General features: G+C 44.5%; 1 protein-coding gene across 2 annotated transcripts in view; it reads right to left on the minus strand.

The window, feature by feature from the left end:
* Window positions 1-17,845, minus strand: part of GFRAL (GDNF family receptor alpha like) — a 79,667-nt gene that overhangs the window by 45,709 nt on the left and 16,113 nt on the right. For both annotated transcript variants that reach the window (XM_033935919.1, XM_033935918.1), the window contains exon 3: window positions 1,081-1,233. In XM_033935919.1, the coding sequence (XP_033791810.1) occupies window positions 1,081-1,233 (153 nt within the window). The remainder of the gene's footprint in view (window positions 1-1,080; window positions 1,234-17,845) is intronic.

Here is a 17,845-nt window from a genome sequence, read left to right on the forward strand (position 1 = left end):
AGCTACAGGATTATTTCCTACTTCACCAGGGTGATGCTCTCCTTCTAGGAGACCTCTCTCCTCCAAAGCAGCACAAGGGCTACCAGACTGGAGGTGGGACTTCTCTATAACATCTCTGTAAGTCTCCTCTATGTACTTCTCTGTCTCCCTCATCTCCTCCAAGTCTGCTACTTTAGCCTCAAGGGAATGCACTCATTCTCTGAGAGCTAGGAGCTCTTTGCAGCAAGCACTCACATAGAACTTCTTGCGAATCGAGAGAAAAATCATACATGTGACACTCAGTGCAAAAGACTGGATTGCAACCCTCTTGCTGCTGGAGTGCTGTCTGCATCTTGTTATTGAGCTGATTAATTAATTAACCTTATTAAGCTACTATAAATATATTAGACTAGTATAGAGAGCCTTAGGAGTTTATTATATGATTTATTTAGGTTTTTTTCTTAGATAGTCTTAGGGTTATATTGTATGCTTATTTACTGTTTGATTCTTTACAGGTAATGAAATATAAAGAGTTGTCCTAAGTAGAATAATTGACAATAAATTCAGATTATAAGTAAAGAAATGAGCTATGGGTGGACAGATGAGGGGAGGGCGGGAGGAAATGGAGACTAAGCCAGACCCTACTCTGCCTGCTAGAAACTGTTTCTAGCAGAAGGTTCAAGCTTACAAAACCTCTACTTTCCTCAAGACAACATTGCCTTGTTTTTCCATCTGCTCCACTGTTGTTCAATGTGTATTCAGTCCTGTGGGTTTCCTGTTCTACTTGTTTAGGAATATAGAGCAAAGCACCATATATAAACTAAAACTGAGTAAATTCTATTTGTATGCAAGCCAATGCATAAATACGTAGCATTACTATTATTGTGATCCTTTTATATAATAGGTAATCTTGGTGCTACACATCCCAAATTCAACAAACAGAAGTCTCATCCTTTCTTGAAGCTTGTTTGTTAAAGAGATTAAATTATATCCAAATAAATCCTCCTAATCATATACATAATGCCTTCCTATTATAGAGAATGTCTATCAGGCTTTTAAAGCAATTGTTCAGAGTTCTTTTACCATGAATATATTATTTACCTTCCTTGGGAGCACAATGTTTACCAAACATTCTTTTTGTATCGCATGAATTATCTTCTTTACAGATACAGTCCATAAACTCTGGATAATTTTCAGCTAAATAATGACCAGTTAAATTGCAAGCCATTGCATTCTTCACCTTGCAGTCTGTACCTGTGTAGGAAGAACAAAGATATACATATTTTAATATATAGTTAATAGACTTTGGTAGCCAATCTAGCCCGGTGAATATCAGCCCCGAGCTAAAAGAAGGTAGTTGACACTATGAGACAGCTTGCAAGATGGCAAGTCTTATATTTCTTTACATTTACCTAAACAGGCCCTCTCAGGAGTAAGTATATGGTGGGGCAAGACTGTTGTTTGACCATAGTAGAGAAATTTGCACTCTGGATGCTCAAGAAATTAACTTCTTTCACGAGTAGTTTCCCCTTAATATATCGAAAGAACGGCTTGAAGTTTTTTGCCTCCTTGGCTATTTTTTCCTCGTAATCTCTTTTGGCCCCTCTCACTGCCTTATGGCACCTGCTTTGATGTTGTTTGTGCTTTTTCCAGTTTTCATCCATTTTTTATCTTTTCCATTCCTTAAACGAAGTCTTCTTGTCTCTGATCACTTCCTTCTCCGCTACAGTGAGCCATGCCAGTTCCTTGTTCTTTTTCCTCTTGGATCCCTTGTTGATACGTGGTATATATAGATTTTGCACCTCGATGACTGTGTCCTTAAAAAGGGACCATGCTTGTTCTAGCATTTTTACAGTGCTTATCCTCTTCTTAATCTTCTTCCCCACCATGATTCTCATCCCTTCGTAATTCCCTTTTCGGAAGTTCAGCGCCGTGGCCGTCGTTCTGGATCGATGTTTTGCCCCTGTGTCCAGGTTGAAGTGGATCATGTTGTGATCACTATTTCCCAGCATCCCTTCTACTTCTACATCTTGGGTACTAATAATCAATTATTGGTGCTAGTTAGAATTAATTAAAAACTGTGTGCACATATTTAGATGACAGGATCTGTGTATAAATTTTATGCACAGATTCGAAAACAAGGTGCAGCCATGGGCGGGGCATTGGGGGAATCTGAGGGAATTCCTGGAATTTGCACACAGTTTTATAGAATAAGGGAGATCCATGCCTCATTTAGGTGCAAGAATTTAGAATAAATCCTGACACATACAATTGGATGTGGATCCTAGCATCAGATTCTATTCTATAAACGGCATCCGACTCTGAGTACTGTTTACAGAGTAGTGCTTAGGGCTAATTTTTATCAGTGCCCAAATTTGGGCATCATTTATAGAATTGAGTCCTAAATAACTAGGAATGTCCCATAACTCACAAGGCAAATTATTCCATTGCTAAGGGTCAATAGAACTAAAAACTTTATTCCTAGTAATAACCTGTTTTATTTCATCTAATAAAGGCAATTGTATCAGTTTTTGCTGTACATGAGCAAAGAAATTTACATGGAGGAAATTCTTTAAAACGCGCCCAAAGTTAGGTGACTAATACCCCCCCCCCTCCCTTTTACAAACCCGTGATAGCTTTTTTTAGTGCAGGCTAGAGCGCTGAATTCCCTGAACTGCTCCCGACACTCATAGAGTTCGTATGAGCGTCGGGAGCAGCAGAAAGAATTCAGCGTGCCAGCCTGTGCTAAAAAACACTATTGTGATTTTGTAAAAGGGGGGGTTAATTAGTAAATTGGCTTTAATAATGAGTTTTAACAAGCTCGTAATTTAAAAATAAATACAATTTAATTGGGAGTTAGGCATCTGTCTTCTTAGGCGCGATTCTACAAAAGATAGGTGCCTATTGTATGGTGCTTATCAGTGCCTAACACCAAAGCAGGCACATTTAGGGGTGGAGAAAGACCTAGGCACCACTAAACGTGATTCTCTAAAGGAATTAGGCGAAATATGTAGAAAAAAGTTAAGTTGAACCACCAAAATGCCAGACTCTGCATACAATGCAACACCACAGAAACAGTAACACAAGTTTCCTAATACTGTGCAAAATATAAAGATAACAGATGTAAATTTGAAAAAACTGGCAAATAACAATCACCACTTTACAAATTAACAAATAGAAAAAAAAATGGAAAATAAGAAAATACAATTTGAATGGATTAATCCATTTTCATTAGATTTCAGAGACCAAAGCCTCCTCCTTCAGGTCAGTACAGTATCAATATCCTGTCCTGACCTGAGGAAGGGGATTTTGGTCTCCTAAAATTAGTCCAATAAAAAGATTACCTTATTTTCATTTTCTACTTAGGTATAAATGTTTATCAATACAGCTACAGTACTACTTTATTCTAAAGCAACAAAAATAAATATTTTTCTACCTTTTGTCATTTCTGCTTTAATCATCTTCTCTTCACTCTCATCTTTACATCCAGGTCTGTCCACTCTCTCCCTTCCATGCAGCATCTGCCCTCTCTCTCTGCCCCTTCCTTCCACTGTTTGCCCTCTCCCTTCTATCTGGGGTCTGCCGTCTCCCCCTTCCATGTGGCATCTTCCCTCTTTCCAAAAACTGTCTATCCTGTGCCCCTTATCTCCTTTGTACATGATTCTTTCCGTTTCATCCCCTTTCCATTTTTTTCTTTCTCTGTCTCCATCCCTCCCTTATGCTCTGGCATCTCTCTCTTCTTATTTCCTTCCTTCCTTTCTTCCCACCCACCCCATGGTCAGGCATCTCTGTCTCCTTCTCATCCCTCCCCCATGCCCTGGCATCTCTCTCCTCTCCTTCCCTTCCCTTCCATTTTTTCCATCTCCCCCGCCTCCACCTCCAAGCTCTGGGACCTCCTCTCCTTCCTCCCTCCTTTCCCATGGACTTGCATCTGGCCCTTTCCCTTCCCCATTCTTTGGCATCCCTCTCCTCTCTTCTCCTTCCCTTCCATCTCCCCCTCTCCATCTCCTTACATGCTCTGGCATCTCCTCTCATTCCTTTCCTTCCCTCCCCTCCCTCTTTTCCCAGTGATCTGGCATCTTTGTCTCCTTTCCTTCCCTCCCCCCATGCCCTGGCATCTCTCCCTCCTTCTCCATGGTCTGGCATCTCTCTTTCCTCTCCTCTTTACTCCCTTACCTGTTCTTCCATCTCCCTTCCTTCCACACCCCAATCGGGTGCAGCATTTATCTCCCACTTCCCCTCTGGCAGCAGCACATCCTTTACAACTTTCTGCTCTTGCCAGAGTTGGATCTTCCTCTCTGCTAAGTCCTACCTACCTCCTGTTTTCATGACGGCAAGACCCGGCAGAGAGAAAGGCCCGATGCCAGCAGGGCAGTGAGTTGTGAATGCTGTTGCTGCCAGAAGCAGAGACACCGGCCCTTGGAACACCCTCTTATGGACTACACCCAAGGCAGACTGCCCTTCCTTAGTACAACACTGCTCTTCTCTTGGTCCTTTCAAAATATGGGCCCTTGGGTGGGATCCCTCAGGAAAATGATGATGGAATTCAAAAATGCATGGGATAATCACAGAGGATCTCTAATTAGAAAACAAATGGTATAAATTAAAGAACTAAGGCAAGTATTGGACAGACGAATACGGTTGTGTCCCATATATGGTGAATTGGTATAGAATGGGCTGGGGAGGGTATCAATGGGAACTCCACTAATTTGGAACATGAGGACGTTACTGGCCAGACTTTACAGTAGATATCTTGCAAACAACGGGATGGTTGGATAGGCTGAAGTGAGCTTAGATGGCAACTTTAGTAGTTGGAACCTAGGACAATACTAAGTGGACTTTAGTCTATGGCTCAGAAATATCAAAGAAGAAAGAAGTTCATTTAATTATGTATTTTTAATTAGAATAACTAATGGGCAGACTGGATGGACCATTCAGGTCTTTATCTGCCATTATTTACTATGTTACTTCATTTGTGGCTGGATCTTTCTCTGGACCACCTCTTGGGGAGGAAGAACATGACCTCTCCAGTTGCTGGATTTTATATTTCTCCCCTAAAACTCCTATTAGAATCCTATTGGATCTAAATCTCTGATTGTACCCTACTGTTACCCTTTGATCAGCACCTGCTTTCTGAAGCATGTGCCAGGGTCTGCGACTATAATGACAGAGAATTTTGGCATCCTACTATACTTGATTGAAAGCTATACCGAATAGAACATAAGAACATAAGAATTGCCGCTGTTGGGTCAGACCAATGGTCCATCCTGCCCAGCAGCCCGCTCACGCAGCGGCCCCAAGGTCAAGACCAATGTTCTAAATGAATCCAGTCTCAGCAGTTTAGCATGAACTTGTCCAACTTTATCTTGAAACCCTGGCAGGTGTTTTCCCCTATAACAGACTCCCGAAAAACGTTCCAGTTATCTACCAAGTTTCAAGTTTAATAAATTTTGATTTTACGTAATATCCAATATTTCAATGCGTATTACATAATTCTAATATACAATAAAAGCCAGGGATGACAAATACAAATGAGACAAAATAATACAGACTAATCATTATGTTCTATTGATACAAACTGGAACAAATAGGTAAAGGGTAGAAATACAATTTATACAATTTATAAAATAAAATAAAAAAAAGAACATTTAAGGTTTGCACACAAGGATAGGATCATTTGAGAAAGAATATAAAAAGAATTGATTAAAAAAGCTTTAATTATTTTGAAATAATTCAAAATATGAGATAATGTTAAAAATGATTGATCAGTTTAAATGTAAATGGCCTTTTACATGAAAAAAGTAAGAAGACTAAGATTAATATTAATGACCTTTTAAAAGAAGAGAAAAGTAGGAGGATTAAGAATATAAAAGCACTTATAATTTCAAATTAATGTCCTATTCATTTAATTCTTTGGGGACTAGGTACTGCGTTTATTGGAATGTTCTATCTATGTATTGAATGCATCTTTATAAAGAATGCTTTTCAAGCCGCGTTTCAATTTGTCTAATGATGATTCGTTACGTAAATAGATTGGTAAATTATTCCACTGTTGGGGTGCTTGTACTGAAAACATGGTTGCTCTTCTAGTCCCAATTATTTTCAAAGAAGGAATAGTTAATAAGTTTTGTTGCGACGATCTTAGCGTCCTAAGTAAAGAGTAAGGTATTAGTAGTCTATCCAGAAATAACAGCTCATGTGATTGTTGAATTTTGAATGTTAGTAATATAATTTTAAACGTTATTCTGTGTATAATAGGTAGCCAGTGTGCATCTTGTAAGAGTGGTGTAACATGATCATACTGGGTGAAGAAGAATTTCCTTACTTTTGTACGGAATCTATCCCCTTTCAACTTTAGAGAGTGCGCTTTCGTTCTCCCTACCTTGGAGAGGGTGAACAGTCTGCCTTTCTCTACTAAGTCTATTCCCTTCAGTATTTTGAATGTTTCGATCATGTCCCCTCGCAGTCTCCTCTTCATTCATATTTGCGCAGAAGTATTAATGATGAATTCCTGTCTCAAAAAATACAACCCAAATCTTTTTTTGCTTTACCTGATGCAAGGCAGGATTATATCTGAATGAAAAAAAAGAATATATAATTGCATTTTATTTTATTCTACTGTTTCATGCATTGTAATATCTAATATGTTTAGCTTGTGTTATTATTAACACCCTTGCCAATTTCCTTGGTTACTCACTATAGTCTGGTACAAATTGAAAGAACACTTAAAATTATTTATTTTCTTTCCTCAGCCTTTCAAAGAGCTTTCTGTGGAGATAAAGAAATTATTATTTAAAACCAACAACCTTTGTATGCTCTGAATATTGAATCCACAGCTGAATAAACATTGTGAATAGTCATAATACTGATAATTGAAACATGAGATTTAACTCAAATACTGTATATTGTGATGTGCTAGCCAGTGTTCAGTGTACCTTAATATACGTGGGCCTTTCCAGGCTATGGATTTTCATTATTACAATCAAATTTAAGGATCTGACAAAAGGAGGGAGAGACATGCAAAAAAAAAAATTTGTAATGGCTAGATGGAAAAAAAGCTCCATAGGAAAAAAATATACAAAGAAATCCTGCCTTTTACAAACCCGCGCAAGAGGTTTTTAGTACCGGCCTGCGCACCGAATGCTCTGCGCCGCTCCAACACTCATAGGAACTCTGAACCGTTGGAGCAGCACAAAGCATTCAGCGCTTTGGCCGGTGCTAAAAACCTCTTGCGCGGTTTTGTAAAAGAAACGAAACTAAACTAAACCTTAAGCTTTTATACTGCATCTTCTCTATAAGGACAGAGCTCGGCACGGTTTACAAGAGTTTAAGAAAGGAAAATATAATAAGAAATAGTAGTTATATAGAGAGCAGCGGAAATTACATTTTCGAAAATAGCCACGTTTTCAGATGTTTTTGAAATACAGTGGTACCTCGGTTTACGAGTGCACCGTTTTGCGAGTGTTTGCGCAGATGCTCAAGGCCCAGCAGACGAGGAGGCCGATCATCGGGGTGCCCAGATGAGGGTAAGAAGCTGCGGGGGGGGGGTGCCCAATCGTGTTGGGAGGGGGGTGCTGGATCATGTCGGGGGGGGGTGCCCAATCGCATCAGGGGGGTGCCAGATCGTGGCGGGGGGATGCCCAATTGCGTCGGGGGGGGGGGATTGCAGGGGGGTGCTGGATTGCAGGGGGGTGCCGGATCGCAGGGGGGCCTTCGAGGGGAGCAATGCCAGTTCTCGGGGAGGGGGGGGGGGAACGCATCAAAGCGAGTTTCCATTATTTCCTATGGGGAAACTCGCTTTGATAAACGAGCATTTTGGATTACGAGCATGCTCCTGGAACAGATTATGCTCGTTATCCAAGGTACCACTGTAAAGGAAAGGAGCCCAGATTATGCAGCTGGACAGGAAAGTTATTCTAAAGCTCTGTAATATTAAAGTGGAGAGATTTCCCTAATTTTCCGGTATAGATAATGCCTTTTAACGAGGGGAAAGATAATTTAAGCTTTTGGATAGATCTGGTAATATCAGGTCTCACAGAGTTCCAGGATAGAGGAATTAAAGAGGGAAGAGTGCCATGCAAGATCTTAAATGTTAGGCAGGCACATTTAAAGTAAACCCGAGAGATTACTGGGAGCCAGTGAATTTTTGACAAAAGCGGGGAAACCTGATCATATTTGCTTTTTGCAAAGATCAACCTAGCTGTAGTATTCTGGATCTGTTGAAGAGGGTGAAAAAGTTGTGCAAAATGTGGGCTGGGTGTTTGCAGATAGACATTTGGGATCTGATTCTATAAACAATGCCTGTTTGCTAGGCACCGCTGGGCACGGTTGTCAATCAACGGCTAGGACCCGTTTATAGAATTGCGCCTAGTGATGCCTAACTCGAGTTAGGCACCGTAGGCATCATGATGTTAGGTGCCAGTATATTTGGTCAGATTTTTCTTAGCCTAATTTACTGGTGCCTAACGCAGATGCCTGTCGTTGTCTAAGGGCTAGATTCACTAAGCAAACCGATCACATACTGATCAGTTTGTGAGCCCTTTGCAACCCGATTTCCCTCTGACCCGATTCATTAACTTGTGTCCCGATCATCCTCCGATCCGTGCATTCAAATGATGGCAGGCAGCGATTCAGTAACAAAAAACCTGCAACACCGACTGGGCTGGCCGATCACAAACAAGCGACTGCTGAGGACCAGTCACTCGGGTCCTTTCCGACTGCCCTGCCTTCTGCCGCCCTACTCTCTGCCCTGTTTTTCTGCTCTCTGTCCCGAATTCCTGCAGCCCCGACTCTCCTGTCTGCCACGATCTCCTGCCTGCCCCAAACTCCTGCAGCCCCGACTCTCCCACCCTTCACTGCAGTGCAAGCCTGTGGTTTGAACCTGCGGGCTTAAAGCGGGTTAAAACCATGAGCTCGCAAAAAAGTTCAAAACAGTTTAAAAAAAAAAAAATCTCTGCCGGGCTCGGAGGGCCAGTGCATGGTCTGTGCATGTGTTGGGATCGCTATAGAGTGATGTGGGCAGGTGGTTGGGGCGTGATTCCAATGGCCCTCATTTGCATGAGGGCGATTCGTGAATCAGCCCACCCCCGGACACAGATCCCTCACAGATCGGATCCAATCCGTGCCCTTAGTGAATCTAGCCCTAAGTCATTCCATGCCCAACTCCACCCTCAACCACTCCTACTTTTTGGGTAGCCATGGTTAGGCATCCCGTAGAGGCCAACATAGGACCTCCTAATGTAGGCACCCACCTGAAAATTATTATTTTAAAAATCTTTTTAAAAATTGTTTTTTAATGGCACTGTTCAACTATCACTGCTGATTAAACCAATTAAAAAATTTACCTCACCCCCTCCCTCTTTACTAAGCTGCTGTAGAGGTTTCTACAGTGGCCTGGGGCACTAAATGGTCTGACGCTGCTTTGACATTCATAAAGTTCTTACTTTTAAGGATCAAATACACTCTCTGGTTAAGAAATGTTTTTTCAGCTTACGAATGTTGAGGAAGGTCAGATCTCTTTTCCATCAACATCATTTTTCTGTTTTGGTCCAATCTATTATATTATCCCGGTTAGATTATTGTAACACCATTTATCTTGGCATCACTAAGAACTGCCTTCAAAGACTACAATTGATTCAGAATACCACCACAAAGTTGATCTATGGAAAGAGCAAATTTGACCATGTGGCTCTTGCTTTTCTCTCTCCATTGGCTGCTGGCTTATTTTAGAATTCAGTTTAAGTGTTTATGTATTATTTTTAAGATGGTATCTTTGCTCCTTTTGTTCCTCTGCTATGGAATGTTTATAGATTTTCATATGCGAGAGGCATTCATCGATTTCAACTTTCTCTTCCTTCTAGGAAAGGAATTCAAGGAGTTAAGAATTTTAGCAGCTCTCTGGCGTTTTAAATTTCCCCAACTTTGGAATGAACTTCCCCTAATTTTGAGGTGTCCCAGTTTCTTCCAACTCTTCCGTAAACTTCTAAAAACTTTTTTATTCGCTAAACATTTTGAAAACGAACTCTCTTGTATTTCAGTTTACTTTATTTGTTTTTTTAAATTTATTGTTAACCGTGTCGAGCTTCCTGTGGTTGAAGACCCGGTATATGAGGGTAAGTTTTAGTTTAGTTTAGTTTAGCAACAGAGCATTGAGTGGCCTGGGCCATGGTAGAAACCCCTAGCGCAGCTTAGTAAAAGAGGGCCTAAGGGCTCCTTCTACAAAGGTGTGCTAGCGTTTTTAGCACACGCACCGGATGGGTGGGTAAATTATGTGCGCTTTATAGAATCAGCCCCTCAGTGACCCTGGAAGAAACCTCACCTTGGAAGAGAGGGGCCCAGGCTAGTTAGATATAACCCTTGCCTATCCTTACCCTATATTTGCTAGTTGTTGGCATACAAATAATTTGTCACAAAAGGACAAGTTCTGCTTAGCAGTGTGTAACACCACAGTAACTTCTACCTAGAGAATGACACGGGGACAAATTTTTCCCCCGACCCCACAGGAACTCAATTTCCCCGTTCCGTCCCCGCAAGTTTTGTCGCGGTCCCTGCCCCCATTCCTGTAAGCTTTGTTTTTAACCGCACAAACCTCGAACACTTACAATTTTAAAGTGTTTGAGGCTCGTGCAGATGAGAACTGAGCTTGCAGGAATGGGGCAGGGACAGGAAAAGAACTCACGGGGATGGGACAGGAAAATGGGTTCCTGTGGGGACGGGGGAAAAAATCTGTCCCCCCCCCCGTGTCATTCTCTACTTCTACCTCTCTGTCTACAACTGCCAGTAAAAATGTCTGTTTCTCTGGCTTGCTTGCTGGGACCTTTCCTGGCTAGAGCTGCTTCATAAACCATTTCTTGTATGCATTCCTAAAGGCTAGTGTGCCTCACAGACAAAGAAGCAGTGGCCACGTGCCCCCGGGCAATTTTCCAGAGGTGCTGTGCCAGGAGATGGCACTTGAAAGGGAACAGAGAGAACACATTTGCTTTTAGCGCACAAGACACGGGACCAGAGATAACGATCTTTATGACTTGCATGCGTAGAGAAACCTTTTAAAGCTAAGAAACCACTTACTTTAAATTTGTGTTATTTATTGTATATCCTGATGTTATGGGTTATATTTCCTCGTAATAAAACTCATAGAAGAACCATGAGATGCCCTGAACTGCTTTTGTCTAGACATCCGTTTCATTACTCAGATTAGTAATTCTTCCTTCCCTCTACTTCCTTGTTCGTGATCCAGCCGCATCAGGTTAAGCATTTGGGGTGCAGATGCAGTGCCTGCCATCCTCTTGTTTCTAACTTACCCTCCCATACCGCATAAACGTTTCTTATTTAAAAAAAAAAAAAAAAATCACTGTTTGCAGCTTATGCAGCATCCTTTAGTGCAGCCGCGGTTGGCAATAAATGGTTTAGTCAGGGAGTCTGGTTCCAGAGTAGGTCCTGCCGGAATGGGTGATCCGTCACGGCCCTTTCAGCGCAACTGGGATGAAACGGCCGTGATGATTCGTCCCATTCCATTCCAGGAGGTGGAAGGGCTGTGGCTTACTGGCTGAGCTGCTACCTCTATACCCAGAGGTCATGAGATCAAATTCTGGTGCTGCTCCTTGTGACCCTGGGCAAGTCACTCAATCCTCCAGTGCCCACTGCCTTGAATGCCAGCTTTGAAATGCCAAAGGAACAGAAAGGCAGTATACAAGTCCCCATAATAAAATTTTTCCTTTATAGTTAGGTGACATATATTTATTTATTGGAATTTATTAACTACCTTTATGAAGAGATTCACCCAAAATGAGCATAAAAGTCAGCATTCTAGTCATTAACATTTGTATATGCACAATGTGCAGTCAGATACCCAATTTAGGGTGGACCTTGGCCCAAGGTGGGCGGGCAGAAAACCCCTGCCTTACCCTCACCCCACAGGCGATTCACTCTGAAAGTAAAACCTGGATGTCTCAATCCATCCTCCTTGTTCTGGAGCCATGTGGTAACCCTGCACATGTATATCTAAGCTGTTATTCTAGTATCTATAAAGGTACTTCTTTCCTTTATGGAATAGACACCACATAGGTTACTTCTGGGTGCCCAAATATAAAAACTGTTATAAAATTGCCCTTTGTGCTAAAAATAAAAAACGTCGATCAAATTTGTCTTTAAAATAAAAGAAACAACTCAGAGATATCCTCTCTCCCCCAACTCTTTCTCAACATTCAACACCCCCCCCTACACACACACATAAGTGCTGAGCTCTTCACTTCGTCTCTTTCATCATCTCTTTGGCCTCATTTCCACCTTCTCTCACAATCCTGTGTAGTGCCCCATTCTTCCCCCCTGCTTCTCATTCTCTTCCCAGCCCTTCAGATCACTTACACCAGTAACCGCCTTCCCATTCTCTGACTCCATATCATACCCTCACTCATACTCCCTAGGCCACCTAACACACCCCATTCATATCTATCTAATTTTCAAAATTCTAATCTTCTCGTCCTTTTCCCTTCCTCTCCTATCATGTCTCAACATAGCTATGAGGTAGTGCATAGGAGGTTATAGGTTCCCTTTAACAACACTCCCTCACAAAGCTGTTTTTAAAGAAATGGCCAAGGCAAGGCAGAGTAGGAAGGACATGGTACAGGCAATGAGCTAAAACCTCAGAGCCTAGACACAACAGGGAAAACTAGAGAAGGCATCTACCATATGCCTTCAGCAAATATTGTATGTCTAAGTGTGAGAAGCTGCATTCAGGCAGGACCGGATTAAAGGGTAGGCCCAGAAGGCATGTGCCTCGGGCTCAAAAAATATCAGGGGGTCCCAGGGCTGACATTAGTGGGGGAACAAACAGGGTAGGGGGTCCCCGACTGCCTAATGAGATCAGCTTCCCTCCCACCGCCCGCAAGTGAACTGAACCCACGCCGCGGGACCCTAACACTGCGCCGGCTTCCCTTCTCCTTACCAAATAAACACGCCCTCTGTGATGCTGGGCTAAGCCCAGCCTTCTGGTGTGCTCCTGACGCCTGCCGGCAAACCCCCCCCCCAAGGGGTGGGTGGAGCTGGGGGCCCAGTGGACTTGTGTGCCTAGGGGCCCTTGACGAATTAATCCTGCCCTGCATTCAGGTAGGTCAAGTTTTATCTTGAAAATTACAAATACTTGAGGCCTTGTTAGCAGTGGCGTACCTAGGGTATGTGGCACCCGGGGCCCATCATTTTTTGACACACCCCCCCCCCCCCATGTAAAAAAAATTTTTTTTTTTTTTTTTGCAATAACCATGAAATGGAATAAATGGTCAGAATAGAAACAGGCAGTGAAAATTTTCTTTTATTGAACCTCATATATGTAACCATTATTCCAAACATAACATAACATAAATTATGTCTAAATTGTCATGACATTAGAAGTACATATGGAGTAGTTGCAGGTGATGCTTGGGACAGTTCTGATTGTGTTAGTTCGGTTTTATGTGTTTTTTGAATAGAAGGGTTTTTATTTCTTTTTGAAGGTTTTGCAGTCTGTGGTTGATATCAATTGGTTGTAGAGTTGGGGGTCGAGTGTTGCAGCTCGAATGGCTAGGAGGTTGTCGAACAGTTTTTTTCTTTTGACGTTTTTGGTTGGAGGGTGTGTGAATGGTGCACAAGTTCTCCTATGTCTGTTTGAAGTGGATTGAATTATTTAGCTGAAGAAATTAGTTACCCCCCCATTCCACACACATTAATTCTCTTCCATTTTTGTTCCCATTATAAAAAACACTGATAAGTTCCCAGAAAAAAAATACATTAAAATAAGAAGTGAAAAACAAAGGCCCCTACAGATGAGAACATAACATAAGAATAGCCTAACTGGGTCAGACCAATGGTCCATCATGCCCAGTAGCCCATTCTCATGGTAGCCAATCCAGGACACTAATACCTGGTCAAAACCCAAAGAGTAGCAACATTCCATGCTACCGATCCAGGGCAAGCAGACACTTCCCCCATGTCTTAATAACAGATTATGGACTTTTCCTCCAGGAATTTGTCCAAATCTTTCTTAAAACCAGCTACACTATCTGCTTTTACCATAACTTCTGGCCACTTCATTTTTAAGTTTAGATCTTTCCTTTCAAACAGAGACCTTGCTAGATGTCAAATACAGCACAAGGTAACTTCACATGGACTTAGCTGTGCAGGAAATGTGAATCTCCTCATACACCCACCATATAGTGCAAAAATGTGCAAAGGTCTGTTTTTTTCTTTCAATCACTACATAGCCTAATGCCACACAAGCAGCGCTGTTACAAACATATTCTGTAGGTCAATGCTAAGGATAACAAAGTTTCCTTCCTTGGACCAGAAGGAGATAAACCACTGGAAGAGATCCCAAAACAACACCCAAAGACCCACTCAGTGTGTGAATCAGTTGAGTGGAGTGGACTAACTGGGGGGTGGAAATGGGCCCGGAGTTTACTCAGCAGAATTTCCCAGACCACCTCTTCCTCTCAACACATTGACACGCTGCCACCATCACCACTAGGAACACCTCACTGGGTAGGCCAGCTATGCTATAAACTTTATAAAACACATTATTATATTTTCTTATAAAGCACATATTTTAACTGACCTCTATGACATCCTCAGCCTTTCCATTCACAAAAATAGAAGGAAGAAAAGTTCCCATTTCCTGCTGTCTCATGTCCCCGGCCTATACAATATTTTTTTTCTGCAGACCCTTCAAAAGTCTGACCAAATCCTCGTTTCACTTGCATTATAAAGTACTGAGGATGCCATCTCTCCCCAATCCCAGGTCCTAAAGTCTAAGACAGTAGCGCAAACTAATGCTGCCAGATACAGGAAAAAAAAATTTTGATTCGATTCAGCCCTATTGAATTGGTTTTTCAATTCGATTTTCCTGCCCAGTTGGGTGATTTTTTTCAAAACTCCTGGTGGGTTTTATAGCTTTTTCACCCCCTTTGGCTTCTCCTAACCACACTGGCGCTGTGGTGTAAATAAAATAAAGAAACAAAAAGGACTTTTCCTCTTTCTGTTAAATCCTAGCTCACGTTTGCAGTCCAACACCAGCTCTGGCAGGATACACATTTCAAATCTGACATGTTATAATCACAAAACAGAAAATAAAATTAATTTTTCTACCTTTTGTTGTCTGGATATATTTCAAATCTTGTTGGTCCAAGGCTCTGGTTTTCTTCTGATAACTTGCTTGCCAGGGTCTCCTTCTTTCTGCATGCTAACCATCCATCTGCCAACTCTGTCCTCCCTTTCCATTTCCCTTCCCTTCCCAGGAAGTCTGGTATCTTTCCTTTTTTTCATCTCCCTCCACAGATCCACCTTTTCTTAAATACCCTTTCATCCGGCATCTCTCCCTCCTTCCCCACCATCCCAGAGTCCACCATCTCTCCCTTTCTTTTCCTAATTACCCTCCTATCCAGTATCTCTATCCCTCCTCCACACCATCCCTTGTGTCCAATTTCTCTCCCTTTCTGTTCCTTCCCTCCCTAAATCCCATGGTCCATCATCTCTCTCCCTCTCCTCTCTTTTCAGACCCATTATTTCTTCCCCCCCCCAAAGTTTGGCATATGCATGTCTCTTTGAACACCCCCTTCCCTCCGTGTACTTCTAAATCATGGTCCCCCCCCAAAGGCCTGTCCCCCCTTAAAGGTCTGCCTGTCCCACCTTGAAGGCCTGCACCCCCCTTGAAGGCCTGTCCCTTCCCCTTGTAGGCCTGTCCCCCCCTTGAAGGTCTGCCTGCCTGTCCCCCCCCTTGAAGGTCTGCACCCCCCGAAGGCCTGCACCCCCCCGAAGGCCTGTCCCCCACTTGAAGGCCTGTCCCCCCCCCTTGTAGCTTCTCCCCCCCCCCCTTGTAGGCCTGTCCCCCCTTGAAGGCCTGCCTGCCTGCCTTTTCCCCCTTGAAGGCCTGTCCCCCCTTGAAGGCCTGCACCCCCTTGAAGGCCTGCACCACCCCCCTCGAAGGCCTGCACTCCCTTGAAGGTCTGCACCCCCCCCGAAGGCCTGTCCCCCACTTGAAGGCTTGTACCACCCCCTTGTAGCTTCTCCCCCCCTTGTAGGCCTGTCCCCCCCTTGAAGGTCTGCCTGCCTGCCTTTCCCCCCCTTGAAGGCCTGCACCCCCTTGAAGGACTGCACCCCCCCCCCCCCGAAGGCCTGCACTCCCTTGAAGGTCTGCACCCCCCCGAAGGCCTGTCCCCCCCCTTGAAGGCCTGTCCCCCCCTTTGAAGGCCTGTCCCACCCCCTTGTAGGCCTGTCCCCCCCTTGTAGGCCTGTCCCCCCTTTAAGGCCTGCCTGCCTGCCTTTCCCCCCCTTGAAGGCCTGTCTCCCCCTTGAAGGCCTGCACCCCCCTTGAAGGCCTGCACCCCCCCCTTGTAGGCCTGTCCCCCCCTTGAAGGCCTGCCTGCCTTTCCCCCCTTGAAGGCCTGTTCCCCCCCCTTGAAGGCCTGCACCCCCTTGAAGGTCTGCACCCCCCAAAGGCCTACACCCCCCCCCGAAGGCCTGCACCCCCCTGAAGGCCTGCCTGCCCCCCTTGAAGGTCTGCACCCCCCCCCCCGAAGGCCTGTCCCCCATTGAAGGCCTGCCTGCCTGCCTGTCACCCCCTCCCCCTTGAAAGCCTGCTTGCCTGCCCGCCCGCCCCACCCTGAAGGCCTGATGCCCCGACCCACCTCGAAGGACCGCTCGCCCCCTGGCCTCCCCGCACCACCTATGAAGCAGCCGCAGCAGGATCGCGAAGTCAGCGTCAGCTATCCCTGCGCTGCTTCCTGCGCCACGGTCCCGCCCCTCCTCTGACGTCAGAGGAGGGGCGGGATCGCGGCGCAGGAAGCAGCGCAGGGATGCTGACGCTGACTTCGCGATCCTGCTGCGGGCTGCTTCACAGGTGGTGCAGGAAGGTCAGTGGGGCGAGCGGTCCTTCGGGGGTGGCGGGGGACTGAACGGCAAGGCCGGGAACACCCCCTTAGGGCTGGTACCCGGGGCGGCCCGCCCCCCCCGCCCCCCCCTAGGTACGCCACTGCTTGTTAGTATCAGGCCTGCTCTTGGTTACTGGGATTGAAGAGCCTGTCAGGACAGGCTGCAAGAAGATTATGTTTTGAATTTCCAAGATACTTTAATCCTCAGGTTATTTTTGCCTGTGAAGGGAACTGGTTTTACTTTCTGTTTGTGTGGCTGTGATTGCTGAAGCTCCATTCTGGGCACCACCTATGTTACATATAGGCCCCTTTATTTTGCTGCTTTTTCTCCAACTCAGCACCTGTGCTTTTAGTTGGGTAAAGGCTGCAGAGATGCTTTTTCCAGTCCGCTAGTGTTTTCTGCAGTTCAGATGTCAGCTGTTTCTACTGCACTGCATACTTAAGGTGACTATACATCCTGTTTTCAAAGGGACAGTCCCGTTATTGGACTGTCTGTCCCGCCACCGCTTCGGGACACCAAAATGTCCCATTTTCAGGGACAGCGTCCCGAAGCTGTGCGCGGGGACAAGGGGACAGTCGGTAAGTGCCAAATACCCGCAGTGTTCTCTGTGCTTGCTTGCGCCGTGTTCTCCATGCCCTAATCCTGCTGCTGCAGTCGATTTTTCTTCCCGGGCTAACTAGCATTCAAATTGAACCCACGCTCTGGGGCTCTAACGTGTGCGTGCCGGCTTCCCTTCTGTTCCCTCCGAAACCGTAAGTTACATCCTGGGTGAGGAGAAGAGAAGGGAAGCCGGCACGCACACGTTAGAGCCTCGGAGCAGGAGTTCACTAAGGGTAGTGACGGAGGGAAGCTAAGGGAGACACAGAGGGAAGCTTACAACTTGCTTCGGGCCTTCCTCGCTGCCGGGTCTGACTCCTGCCTACTTTTTGTTTCCGTGAAGGCAGCACCCGACAACGAGGAAGGCCCGAAG

This window comes from Geotrypetes seraphini, chromosome 3, assembly GCF_902459505.1.
Source record: "Geotrypetes seraphini chromosome 3, aGeoSer1.1, whole genome shotgun sequence".
Classification (NCBI taxonomy): domain Eukaryota; kingdom Metazoa; phylum Chordata; class Amphibia; order Gymnophiona; family Dermophiidae; genus Geotrypetes; species Geotrypetes seraphini.